Source organism: Ciconia boyciana, chromosome 28 (assembly GCF_034638445.1).
Source record: "Ciconia boyciana chromosome 28, ASM3463844v1, whole genome shotgun sequence".
NCBI classification, from domain to species: Eukaryota; Metazoa; Chordata; class Aves; order Ciconiiformes; family Ciconiidae; genus Ciconia; species Ciconia boyciana.
The window spans coordinates 1,372,847-1,385,992 of NC_132961.1; the positions used below are offsets into that span (position 1 = coordinate 1,372,847).

The 13,146-nt window shown below is 67.0% G+C and overlaps 1 protein-coding gene across 1 annotated transcript in view; it reads right to left on the reverse strand.

The window, feature by feature from the left end:
- The window catches only part of PRR12 (proline rich 12), a 40,056-nt gene that overhangs the window by 22,733 nt on the left and 4,177 nt on the right, over positions 1-13,146 (reverse strand). Inside the window, 2 exon segments of the mRNA XM_072847672.1 lie at positions 7,318-7,479; positions 11,432-11,544. Of these exon segments, the coding sequence (XP_072703773.1) occupies positions 7,318-7,479; positions 11,432-11,544 (275 nt within the window).

The window sequence follows — 13,146 nt, forward strand, 5'->3', positions numbered from 1 at the left end:
GCGGGGAGGGGAGAGAGAAAGGGGTGAGAGGGGGAAGGGGGGTGGGGGGATGCCCCGGGGCAAGTAGAAGCTCCCCGGGGCAAGTAGAAGCTCCCCGGGGCAAGCGGGGATGACCTGGGGCAAGTGGGGACCCTCCCGGGGCAAGTAGAAGCTCCCCGGGGCAAGTAGAAGCTCCCTGGGGCGAGCGGGGGATGCCCTGGGGAGAGTGGGGATGGCCTGGGCAAGTGGGGACCCTCCCGGGGCAAGTAGAAGCTCCCCGGGGCAAGTAGAAGCTCCCCGGGGCAAGCGGGGATGACCTGGGGCAAGTGGGGATGGCCTGGGCAAGTGGGGACCCTCCCGGGGCAAGTAGAAGCTCCCCAGGGCAAGCGGGGATGCCCTGGGGAGAGTGGGGATGCCCCGGGGCATGTGGGGACGCTCCCAGGGCAAGTAGAAGCTCTCTGGGGCAAGTGGGGATGGCCTGGGGTATATGGGGAGTGCCCTGGGGCAAGTAGAAGCTCTCTGGGGCAAGTGGGGATGGCCTGGTGCAAGTGGGGATGCCCTGGGGCATGTGGGGACCCTCCCAGGGCAAGTAGAAGCTCTCTGAGGCAAATGGGGATGCCCTGGGGCAAGTGGGGACCCTCCCGGGGCAAGTAGAAGCTCTCTGGGGCAAGTGGGGATGGCCTGGGGCAAGTGGGGATGCCCTGGGGCAAGTGGGGACCCCCCCAGGGCAAGTAGAAGCTCTCTGAGGCAAATGGGGATGCCCTGGGGCAAGTGGGGACCCTCCCGGGGCAAGTAGAAGCTCCCTGGGGTGAGCGGGGGATGCCCTGGGGCAAGTGGGGATGGCCTGGGCAAGTGGGGACCCTCCCAGGGCAAGTAGAAGCTCTCTGGGGCAAGTGGGGATGGCCTGGGGTATGTGGGGAGTGCCCTGGGGCAAGTAGAAGCTCTCTGGTGCAAGTGGGGATGCCCTGGGGCATGTGGGGACCCTCCCAGGGCAAGTAGAAGCTCTCTGAGGCAAATGGGGATGCCCTGGGGCAAGTGGGGACCCTCCCGGGGCAAGTAGAAGCTCCCCGGGGCAAGCGGGGATGCCCTGGGGAGAGTGGGGATGCCCTTGGGTATGTGGGGACCCTCCCAGGGCAAGTAGAAGCTCTCTGAGGCAAATGGGGATGCCCTGGGGCAAGTGGGGACCCTCCCGGGGCAAGTAGAAGCTCCCTGGGGCAAGTGTGGATGCCCTGGGGCAAGTGCGGATGCCCTGGGGTATGTGGGGACCCCCCCAGGGCAAGTAGAAGCTCTCTGGGGCAAATGGGGATGCCCTGGGGCAAGTGGGGACCCTCCCGGGGCAAGTAGAAGCTCCCTGGGGCGAGCGGGGGATGCCCTGGGGTGAGTGGGGATGGCCTGGGGTATGTGGGGACCCTCCCGGGGCAAGTAGAAGCTCTCTGGGGCAAGTGCGGATGGCCTGGGGCATGTGGGGAGTGCCCTGGGGCAAGTAGAAGCTCTATGGGGCAAGTGTGGATGCCCTGGGGCAAGTGGGGACCCTCCCAGGGCAAGTAGAAGCTCTCTGAGGCAAATGGGGATGCCCTGGGGCAAGTGGGGACCCTCCCGGGGCAAGTAGAAGCTCCCTGGGGCGAGCGGGGGATGCCCTGGGGCAAGTGGGGATGCCCTGGGCAAGTGGGGACCCTCCCAGGGCAAGTAGAAGCTCTCTGGGGCAAGTGCGGATGCCCTGGGGCAAGTGGGGACCCCCCCAGGGCAAGTAGAAGCTCTCTGAGGCAAATGGGGATGGCCTGGGCAAGTGGGGACCCTCCCAGGGCAAGTAGAAGCTCTCTGGGGCAAGTGGGGATGGCCTGGGGTATGTGGGGAGTGCCCTGGGGCAAGTAGAAGCTCTCTGGGGCAAGTGTGGATGCCCTGGGGCAAGTGGGGACCCTCCCAGGGCAAGTAGAAGCTCTCTGAGGCAAATGGGGATGCCCTGGGGCAAGTGGCGACCCTCCCGGGGCAAGTAGAAGCTCCCTGGGGTGAGCGGGGGATGCCCTGGGGCAAGTGCGGATGCCCTGGGGCAAGTGGGGATGCCCTGGGGCATGTGGGGAGCGCCCTGGGGCAAGTAGAAGCTCTCTAGGGCAAGTGGGGATGCCCTGGGGCAAGTGGGGATGCCCTGGGCAAGTGGGGACCCTCCCAGGGCAAGTAGAAGCTCTCTGAGGCAAGTGGGGATGGCCTGGGGTATGTGGGGAGCGCCCTGGGGCAAGTAGAAGCTCTATGGGGCAAGTGCAGATGCCCTGGGGCATGTGGGGACCCCCCCAGGGCAAGTAGAAGCTCTCTGAGGCAAATGGGGATGCCCTGGGGCAAGTGGGGACCCTCCCGGGGCAAGTAGAAGCTCCCTGGGGCGAGCAGGGGATGCCCTGGGGCAAGTGGGGATGGCCTGGGGTATGTGGGGAGTGCCCTGGGGCAAGTAGAAGCTCTCTGGGGCAAATGGGGATGCCCTGGGGCAAGTGGGGACCCTCCCGGGGCAAGTAGAAGCTCTCTGAGGCAAGTGGGGATGCCCTGGGGTATGTGGGGACCCCCCCAGGGCAAGTAGAAGCTCTCTGGGGCAAATGGGGATGCCCTAGGGCAAGTGGGGACCCTCCCGGGGCAAGTAGAAGCTCCCGGGGCGGCGGGGAGGCCCGGGGGCAGGTGGGGATGCCGTGGGCAAGTGGGGACCCTCCCAGGGCAAGTAGAAGCTCTCTGGGGCAAGTGCGGATGCCCTGGTGCAAGTGGGGATGCCCTGGGGCATGTGGGGAGCGCCCTGGGGCAAGTAGAAGCTCTCTGGGGCAAGTGGGGATGGCCTGGGGCAAGTGGGGATGCCCTGGGCAAGTGGGGACCCTCCCAGGGCAAGTAGAAGCTCTCTGGGGCAAGTGTGGATGCCCTGGGGCAAGTGGGGACCCTCCCAGGGCAAGTAAAAGCTCTCTGAGGCAAACGGGGATGCCCTGGGGCAAGTGGGGACCTTCCCGGGGCAAGTAGAAGCTCTCTGGGGCAAGTGCGGATGCCCTGGGGCAAGTGGGGATGCCCTGGGGCATGTGGGGAGCGCCCTGGGGCAAGTAGAAGCTCTCTGGGGCAAGTGGGGATGCCCTGGGGTATGTGGGGAGCACCCTGGGGCAAGTAGAAGCTCTCTGAGGCAAGTGGGGATGCCCTGGGGCAAGTGGGGACCCTCCCAGGGCAAGTAGAAACTCCCGGGCGAGCGGGGGATGCCCTGGTGCAAGTGGGGATGCCCTGGGGCAAGTGGGGACCCTCCCGGGGCAAGTAGAAGCTCCCCGGGGCAAGTGGGGATGGCCTGGGGTATGTGGGGAGCGCCCTGGGGCAAGTAGAGGCTCCCCGGGGCGGGCGGGGGTTGCCCTGGGGCAAGTGGGGATGCCCTGGGGTATGTGGGGACCTCCCCAGGGCAAGTAGAAGCTCTCTGGGGCAAGTGGGGATGCCCTGGGGCAAGTGGGGACCCTCCCGGGGCAAGTAGAAGCTCCCTGGGGTGAGCGGGGGATGCCCTGGGGCAAGTGCGGATGCCCTGGGGCAAGTGGGGATGCCCTGGGGCATGTGGGGAGCGCCCTGGGGCAAGTAGAAGCTCTCTAGGGCAAGTGGGGATGCCCTGGGGCAAGTGGGGATGCCCTGGGCAAGTGGGGACCCTCCCAGGGCAAGTAGAAGCTCTCTGAGGCAAGTGGGGATGGCCTGGGGTATGTGGGGAGCGCCCTGGGGCAAGTAGAAGCTCTATGGGGCAAGTGCAGATGCCCTGGGGCATGTGGGGACCCCCCCAGGGCAAGTAGAAGCTCTCTGAGGCAAATGGGGATACCCTGGGGCAAGTGGGGACCCTCCCGGGGCAAGTAGAAGCTCCCTGGGGCGAGCAGGGGATGCCCTGGGGCAAGTGGGGATGGCCTGGGGTATGTGGGGAGTGCCCTGGGGCAAGTAGAAGCTCTCTGGGGCAAATGGGGATGCCCTGGGGCAAGTGGGGACCCTCCCGGGGCAAGTAGAAGCTCTCTGAGGCAAGTGGGGATGCCCTGGGGTATGTGGGGACCCTCCCAGGGCAAGTAGAAGCTCTCTGGGGCAAATGGGGATGCCCTGGGGCAAGTGCGGATGCCCTGGGGTATGTGGGGACCCCCCCAGGGCAAGTAGAAGCTCTCTGGGGCAAATGGGGATGCCCTAGGGCAAGTGGGGACCCTCCCGGGGCAAGTAGAAGCTCCCCGGGGCGAGCGGGGGATGCCCTGGGGCAAGTGGGGATGGCCTGGGCATGTGGGGACCCTCCCAGGGCAAGTAGAAGCTCTCTGGGGCAAGTGGGGATGGCCTGGGGTATGTGGGGAGTGCCCTGGGGCAAGTAGAAGCTCTCTGGGGCAAGTGTGGATGCCCTGGGGCAAGTGGGGACCCTCCCAGGGCAAGTAGAAGCTCTCTGAGGCAAATGGGGATGCCCTGGGGCAAGTGGCGACCCTCCCGGGGCAAGTAGAAGCTCCCTGGGGCGAGCGGGGGATGCCCTGGGGCAAGTGGGGATGCCCTGGGCAAGTGGGGACCCTCCCAGGGCAAGTAGAAGCTCTCTGGGGCAAGTGCGGATGCCCTGGTGCAAGTGGGGATGCCCTGGGGCATGTGGGGACCCCCCCAGGGCAAGTAGAAGCTCTCTGAGGCAAATGGGGATGCCCTGGGGCAAGTGGGGACCCTCCCGGGGCAAGTAGAAGCTCTCTGGGGCAAGTGCGGATGCCCTGGGGCAAGTGGGGATGCCCTGGGGCATGTGGGGAGCGCCCTGGGGCAAGTAGAAGCTCTCTAGGGCAAGTGGGGATGCCCTGGGGCAAGTGGGGATGCCCTGGGCAAGTGGGGACCCTCCCAGGGCAAGTAGAAGCTCTCTGGGGCAAGTGTGGATGCCCTGGGGCAAGTGGGGACCCTCCCAGGGCAAGTAAAAGCTCTCTGAGGCAAACGGGGATGCCCTGGGGCAAGTGGGGACCTTCCCGGGGCAAGTAGAAGCTCTCTGGGGCAAGTGCGGATGCCCTGGGGCAAGTGGGGATGCCCTGGGGTATGTGGGGACCCTCCCGGGGCAAGTAGAAGCTCCCTGGGGCAAGTGGGGATGGCCTGGGGCATGTGGGGAGCGCCCTGGGGCAAGTAGAAGCTCTCTGAGGCAAGTGGGGATGCCCTGGGGCAAGTGGGGATGCCCTGGGGCATGTGGGGAGCGCCCTGGGGCAAGTAGAAGCTCTCTGGGGCAAGTGCAGATGCCCTGGGGCAAGTGGGGACCCTCCCAGGGCAAGTAGAAGCTCTCTGAGGCAAATGGGGATGGCCTGGGGCAAGTGGGGACCCTCCCGGGGCAAGTAGAAGCTCTCTGGGGCAAGTGGGGATGGCCTGGGGTATGTGGGGAGCGCCCTGGGGCAAGTAGAAGCTCCCTGGGGCGGCGGGGGATGCCCTGGGGCAAGTGGGGATGCCCTGGGGTATGTGGGGACCTCCCCAGGGCAAGTAGAAGCTCTCTGGGGCAAGTGGGGATGGCCTGGGGCAAGTGGGGAGTGCCCTGGGCAAGTGGGGACCCTCCCAGGGCAAGTACAAGCTCTCTGGGGCAAGTGGGGATGGCCTGGGGCAAGTGGGGATGCCCTGGGGCATGTGGGGAGTGCCCTGGGGCAAATAGAAGCTTCCTGGGGCAAGTGGGGACCCTCCCAGGGCAAGCAGAAGCTCTCTGGGGCAAGTGGGGATGCCCTGGGGCACGTGGGGACCCCCCTGGGGCAAGTAGAAGCCTCCTGGGGTACGTGGGGACCGCCGAGGGGCAAGTGGGCACCCCCCCCAGGGCAAGTAAAAGTTCCCCAGGGCAAGGGGAGATGCCCTGGGGCAAGTGGGGAGCTCCCTGGGACCAGTGGGGACCCCCCTGGGGCAAGTAGAATCTCTCTGGGGCAATGGGAATGCCTTGGGGCAAGTGGGGACGTCCCCAGGACAAGTAAAAGTTCCCTGGGGCAAGTGGGGATGCCCTGGGGCAAGTGGGGACCTCCCCGGGGCAAGTAGAAGTTCCCGGAGGCAAATGGGGATGCCCTGGGGCAAGTGGGGACCCCCCCTTGGCAAGTAGAAGCTCTCTGGGGCTAGTGGGGATGCCCTGGGGCAAGTGGGGGGACCCCTGGGGCAAACAGAGCCGCCCTGGGATCAACGGGGAGCCCCTGGGGCAGAACGTGGCCCTCTTGGGGCAGGATCGGGCCCACCTGGGGCAGGATCGGGCCCACCTGGGGCAGGACAGGACCCTCCCTGAGCCAGGTTTAACCCCCCAGGGCAGGATAAGACCCCCCCCGGGAAGGACAGGACCCCCCCTGAGCCAGGTTTAACCCCCCAGGACAGGACAGGACCCTCCTTGAGCCAGGTTTAACCCCCCCAGAGCAGGATAAGACCCCCCAGGGCAGGACAGGACCCCCCGGCAGGATAGGACCCTCCCTAGGACAGATTAAACCCCCCAGGCAGGACAGGACCCCCCCAGACAAAATAGGAGCCTTGGGCAGGATAAGACCCCCCAGGCAGGATAAAACCCCTGGGGCAGGACAGGACCCCCAGGGAAGGACAGGACCCTCCCTGAGCCAGGTTTAACCCCCTGGGCAGGATAAGACCCGGCAGAGCAGGACAGGACCCCCCAGGACAGGTTTAACCCCCAGGGCAGGACAGGACCCCCCAGGACAGGTTTAACCCCCCAGTCAGGATAAGACCCCCCAGGGCAGGACAGGACCCCCAGGGCAGGATAGGACCCCCAGGGCAGGATAGGACCCCCCCAGGGCAGGACAGGACCCCCCAGGGCAGGATAAGACCCCCCAGGGCAGGACAGGACCCTCCTTGAGCCAGGTTTAACCCCCGGGCAGGACAGGACCCCCCATGACAGGTTTAACCCCCCAGAGCAGGATAAGACCCCCCAGGCAGGACAGGACCCTCCTTGAGCCAGGTTTAACCCCCAGTCAGGATAAGACCCCCCAGGGCAGGATAGGACCCCCCCAGGGCAGGACAGGACCCCCCAGGGCAGGATAGGACCCCCAGGGCAGGACAGGACCCCCAGGGCAGGACAGGACCCCCAGGACAGGTTTAACCCCCAGGGCAGGACAGGACCCCCAGGACAGGTTTAACCCCCCAGTCAGGATAAGACCCCCCAGGGCAGGACAGGACCCCCAGGGCAGGATAGGACCCCCAGGGCAGGTTTAACCCCCAGAGCAGGATAAGACCCCCAGGGCAGGACAGGACCCTCCTTGAGCCAGGTTTAACCCCCCCAGAGCAGGATAAGACCCCCCCAGGGCAGGACAGGACCCCCAGGGCAGGACAGGACCCCCGGGCAGGACAGGACCCCCCAGGGCAGGTCACCGCCCCCCGCCCCATCCCAGCCCAGGATCGGGCCCCCAGACTCACCAGTCTGCCAGGAGGGGGTGCGGAACTGGGAGAGGAGGGAGGAGGCGGAGGGGCCGGGCTGCGGCGCCCGCGACTCCAGCGCCGAGATGAGGTTCATGACGGAGGCGTCGGGCGCGGCGCCGCCAGCGTGGCGCAGCCCCGCCCGGAAGAGCCCCGACAGCCCTGGGGACACGGGGGGACAGGTCGGGGACACCGCGGGGACAGCGGTGGCCCTGCGTCTCCAGGGGGACAGGTTGGGGACAAGTTGGGGACAGCGGTGGCCCTGCGTCTCCAGGGGGACAGGTCGGGGACAGGTTGGGGACAGTGGTGGCCCTGCTACTCCAGGGGGACAGGTTGGGGACACTGCGGGGACAGTGGTGGCCCTGCGTCTCCAGGGGACAGGTTGGGGACAAGTTGGGGACAGTGGTGGCCCTGCTTCTCTGGGGGGACAGGTCAGGGACAGGTTGGGGACAAGTTGGGGACAGTGGTGGCCCTGCGTCTCCAGGGGGACAGGTCGGGGACAGGTTGGGGACAGGTTGGGGACAGGTTGGGGACAGGTTGGGGGACAGGTCAGGGACAGGTTGGGGGACAGCGGTGGCCCTGCGTCTCCAGGGGGACAGGTCAGGGACAGGTCAGGGACAGGTTGGGGACAGGTTGGGGACAGGTCAGGGACAGGTTGGGGACACCGCGGGGACAGTGGTGGCCCTGCGTCTCCAGGACAGGTTGGGGACAAGTTGGGGACAGGTTGGGGACAAGTTGGGGACAGCGGTGGCCCCGCGTCTCCAGGGGGACAGGTCAGGGACAGGTTGGGGACAGCACAGGGGCAGCAGTGGCCCTGCTTCTCCAGGGGACAGGTCAGGGACAGGTTGGGGACAGGTTGGGGACAGGTTGGGGGACAGGTCAGGGACAGGTCAGGGACACCGCGGGGACAGCGGTGGCCCTGCGTCTCCAGGGGGACAGGTTGGGGACAAGTTGGGGACAGCGGTGGCCCTGCTTCTCCAGGGGGACAGGTCAGGGACAGGTTGGGGACAGGTCAGGGACAGGTTGGGGACACCGCGGGGACAGCGGTGGCCCTGCGTCTCCAGGGGACAGGTTGGGGACAAGTTGGGGACACCACGGGGACAGTGGTGGCCCTGCACCTCCAGGGGGACAGGTTGGGGACAAGTTGGGGACAGCGGTGGCCCTGCGTCTCCAGGGAGACAGGTCAGGGACAGGTCAGGGACAGGTTGGGGACAAGTTGGGGACACCGCAGGGACAGCGGTGGCCCTGCATCTCCAGGGGGACAGGTCAGGGACAGGTTGGGGACAAGTTGGGGACAAATTGGGGACAGCACGGGGCAGCAGTGGCCCTGTGTCTCCAGGGGGACAGGTCAGGGACAGGTTGGGGGACAGGTTGGGGACACCGCGGGGACACCGGTGGCCCTGCTTCTCCAGGGGGACAGCTCGGGGACAGCTCAGGGGACAGGTTGGGGACACCACGGGGACACGGCTGGCCCTGCTTCTCTGGCGGGACAGGTTGGGGACATCATGGGGACACCGGTGGCCCTGCTTCTCTGGGGGGGCAGGTTGGGGACAGGTTGGGGACATCATGGGGACACCGGTGGCCCTGCTTCTCCAGGGGGACAGCTCGGGGACACCACGAGGACACCGGTGGCCCTGCTTCTCTGGTGGGACAGGTTGGGGACAGGTTGGGGACACCACGAGGACACCGGTGGCCCTGCTTCCTCAGGGGACAGCTCGGGGACACCGTGGCCATGCCTCCCTGCGGGGACAGCTTGGGGACACCGGTGGCCCTGCCTCCCCAGCGGAGTGGGGGACAGCTTGGGGACACTGTAGGGACACCGTGACCACGCCTCTCCAGGGGACAGGGTGGGGACAGCGCAGGGACACCGGTGGCCCTGGCTCACCGGGGAGTGGGGGACAGCTCGGGGACACCGCGGGGACTCGAGCGTGGGGACGGGGACACAAGCACGGGGATGGGGACATAGAAGTCGGTGGGGGGACACCGGTGTGACCTTGGGGACACAGGGACACATGCAGGGACACGGATGCGGGGATGGGGACACACGTGGGGACACGGGGACACGCATGGGGACACGGAGGCCAGTGGGGACACACAGACAGACGGGGAGGACGAGGACGCGGGCCTGGGGACACGGGGACACGGGTACAGGGACGTGGGGACACCGGGACACGGTGACCCTGGAGACGGGGGACAACGGTGACAACGCACGCGTGGGCACCGCGGGGACACGGCGACGCGGGGACAGCGGGGACGCAGCGCGCGGGGGACGGGGGGACGCGGTGTGCGCGGGGATGTGGCGATGAAGGGACACGGGGACCACGGGGACACGGGGCGGCGGCAACGAAGGGACACGGGGACTGGGGGGTCACGGTGACAAAGGGACACGGGGACCACAGTGACACGGGGCCACGGTGACGCAGGGACACGGGAACTGCGGTGACACGGAGCTGCGGGGACGAAGGGACACGGGGACAGCTGGGTCACGGTGACGAAGGGTCACGGTGACGAAGGGACACGGGGGTCGTGGTGACAAAGGGATGTGGGGACCGTGGTGACACGGGAACCGCGGGGTCACAGTGGTGAAGGGACACGAGAAGCACAGGGTCGCGGTGACACGGTGACAAAGGGACCTGGGGTCGCAGCGCCGTGGGGCTGGAGAGTCGCGGTGACCGCGGGGACGTGGGAACCATGGGGTTACGGTGACACGGGGTTGCGGTGACAAAGTGACACGGGGACCACGGGGACACGGGAACCACGGGGCTATGGTGGCATGGTGACAAAGGGACCCAGGGGTCACGGGGTTGGGGTGTCGCGGTGACACGGGGACGTGGGAACCGCGGGGTCGCGGTGATGAAGGGACCTGGGGTCGTGACGCTGCGGGGTCGAGGTGACACGGGGGCGGTGGGGACACGGGGACCGGGAGATCGTGGTGACAAAGAGACACGGGAACGGTGGGGTCGTGGTGACAACGGGGCCTGGGGACTGCGGGGTCGCGGTGACGAAGGGGGTGCCACAGGGTGGGGCGTCGCAGTGACGCGGGGTCAGGGTGACACAGTGACGTCGGGACGAAGGGCTGCGGTGGCACGGTGACAAAGGGACCCGGGGTCGGGGTGCTGTGGGGTAGGGGTGACATGGGGTCAGGGTGACACGGGGTTGGGGTGACACGGTGACACGGGGACGAAGGGCTGCGGTGGCACGGTGACAAAGGGACCCGGGGTCGGGGTGCTGTGGGGTAGGGGTGACATGGGGTCGGGGTGACACGGGGTGGGGGTGACACGGTGACACGGGGACGAAGGGCTGCGGTGGCACGGTGACGAAGGGACATAGGTCAGGGTGTGACAGTGTCAGGGTGACACGGTGACAGGGGGTCGGGGTGTTGCGGTGACGCGGGGTTGGGGCAACGCGGTGCCGGGGGGGTCGGGGTGACACGGTGACAAAGGGACCCGGGGCCGGGGTGCTGCAGGGTCGGGGTGACACGGTGACGTGGGGACGAAGGGACCCGGGGTTGGGGGTGTCACAGGGTCGGGGGTCATGGGGTGGGGGTGTCATGGGGTGGGGGTGTCACGGGGTGGGGGTGCTGCAGGGTCAGGGTGACACGGTGACGTGGGGACGAAGGGACCCGGGGTGTCACGGGGTGGGGTGTCACGGGGCCATGGTGTCATGGGGTGGGGGTGTCATGGGGTGGGGGTGTCACAGGGTTGGGGTGCTGCAGGGTCAGGGTGACACGGTGACAAAGGGATCTGGGGCCGGGGTGCCGCAGGGTCAGGGTGACATGGTGACGTGGGGACGAAGGGACCCGGGGTGGGGGTGTCACGGGGCCATGGTGTCAGGGGTGGGGGTGTCACGGGGTTGGGGTGTCACAGGGTTGGGGTGCTGCAAGGTCAGGGTGACACGGTGACAAAGGGACCCGGAGTGGGGGTGTCCCGGGGTTTGGGGTGTCACGGGGTGGGGTGTCCTGGGGCGGGGGTGTCCCGGGGTTTGGGGTGTCCTGGGGTGCGGGTGTCCCGGGGTGGGGGTGTCCCGGGGTGGTGGTGTCCTGCCGCGGGGGTGTCCTGGGGTTTGGGGTGTCCCGGGGCGCGGTGCGGGGGGGCGCGGTGCGGGGGGGCCGTACCTGCGGGGTGGTGGTTGGCGGCATAGCCCTGCAGCGGGTGGGGGGCTCCGTAGGGCTGGCGGTGCAGCAGGTCGGGGTCGGGGTGCGACGCCCGCGAGCCCCCGTACACCAGGCTGGGGGGGGGGGGGGGGCAGGGCCGTCAGCGCCTCGCACGCCTCCCACGCTCGCCGACGCCCCCCCCGCCCCCCACCAGGCCCTCACGCGCCCCTCGCCCCGCGGAGCCGCGTGGTGTCGTGCGACAGGCGCGACACGCGGCTGTGAGAGGCCCGCAGGCGTGCGACACGCGGCGGGGAAGCGCCGACAGGCGTGCAACGGGTGTGGATACATGGCACGGAACCAGCGACAGTCGTGCAACAGCCACGGCGCATGGTTGTGAGCTGCTCGCAGGCGTGCGACGGGTGTGATACACAGCGGGGAACCGCCTACAGGCGTGCAATGGGTGTGATGTACGACGTGGAACCGGCCACAGTCGTGCAACAGACCCAAGGCACGGTTGTGAGCAGCCCGCAGGCGTGCAACAGCCGTGACACGTGGCAGGGAACCAGCTACAGTCGTGTAACGGGTGTGATACACGGCACGGAACCAGCGACAGTCGTGCAACAGCCACGGCGCATGGTTGTGAGCTGCCCACAGGCGTGCGACAGGTGCGATACGCGGCGGGGAACCGCCTACAGGCGTGCAATGGGTGTGATGTACGACGTGGAACCGGCCACAGTCGTGCAACAGACCCAACGCACAGCTGTGAGCTGCCCACAGGCGTGCAAGGGGTGTGATGTATGACATGGAACACACTACAGTCGTGCAACAGACCTAACACACGGTTGTGAGCAGCCCACAGGCGTGCAACAGCCGTGACACATGGCAGGGAACCAGCTACAGTCGTATAACGGGTGTGATACACGGCACGGAACCAGCGATAGTCGTGCAACAGCCACGGCGCATGGTTGTGAGCTGCCCACAGGCGTGCAACAGGTGTGATACACGGTGGGGAACTGCCTACAGTCGTGCAATGGGTGTGAAGTACGACGTGGAACCAGCTAGTGTGACGCACAGCAGGGAACCAGCGACAGCCGTGCAACAGGCACGGCGCACAGTTGTGAGCTACCCACAGGCGTGCAACGGGTGTGATACACACTGTGGAACTACCTACAGTCGTGCAACAGGCCCAATGCACGGCTGTGAGCTGCCCACAGGCGTGCAACAGGCGTGATACACGACTGTAAGCGGATCCCTGCCGTGTAACGGGTGTGCTGCACGACACGGAACCAGCTACAGTCGTGCAACAGCCACGGCGCACAGTTGTGAGCTACCTACAAGCGTGCAACAGGCGTGACACACAACGTGGAACCAGCTACAGCCGTGCAACAGGCCCAATGCACAGCTGTGAGCTGCCTACAGGCGTGCAACGGGCGTGATATACAACACGCAACCAGCTACAGTCATGCAATGAGCGTGATAAACGACACGGAACCAGCTACAGTCGTGCAACAGACCCAATGTACAGTCGTGAGCTGCCCACAGGCGTGCAACAGCCGTGACACATAGCAGGGAACCAGCTACAATCGTGTAACAGGCGTGATAAACAACACGGAACCAGCTACAGTCGTGCAACAGGCACAGCGCACAGTTGTGAGCTGCCCGCAGGCGTGCGACGGGTGTGATACACAGCGGGGAACTGCCGACAGGCGTGCAACAGGTGTGATACACAACACAGA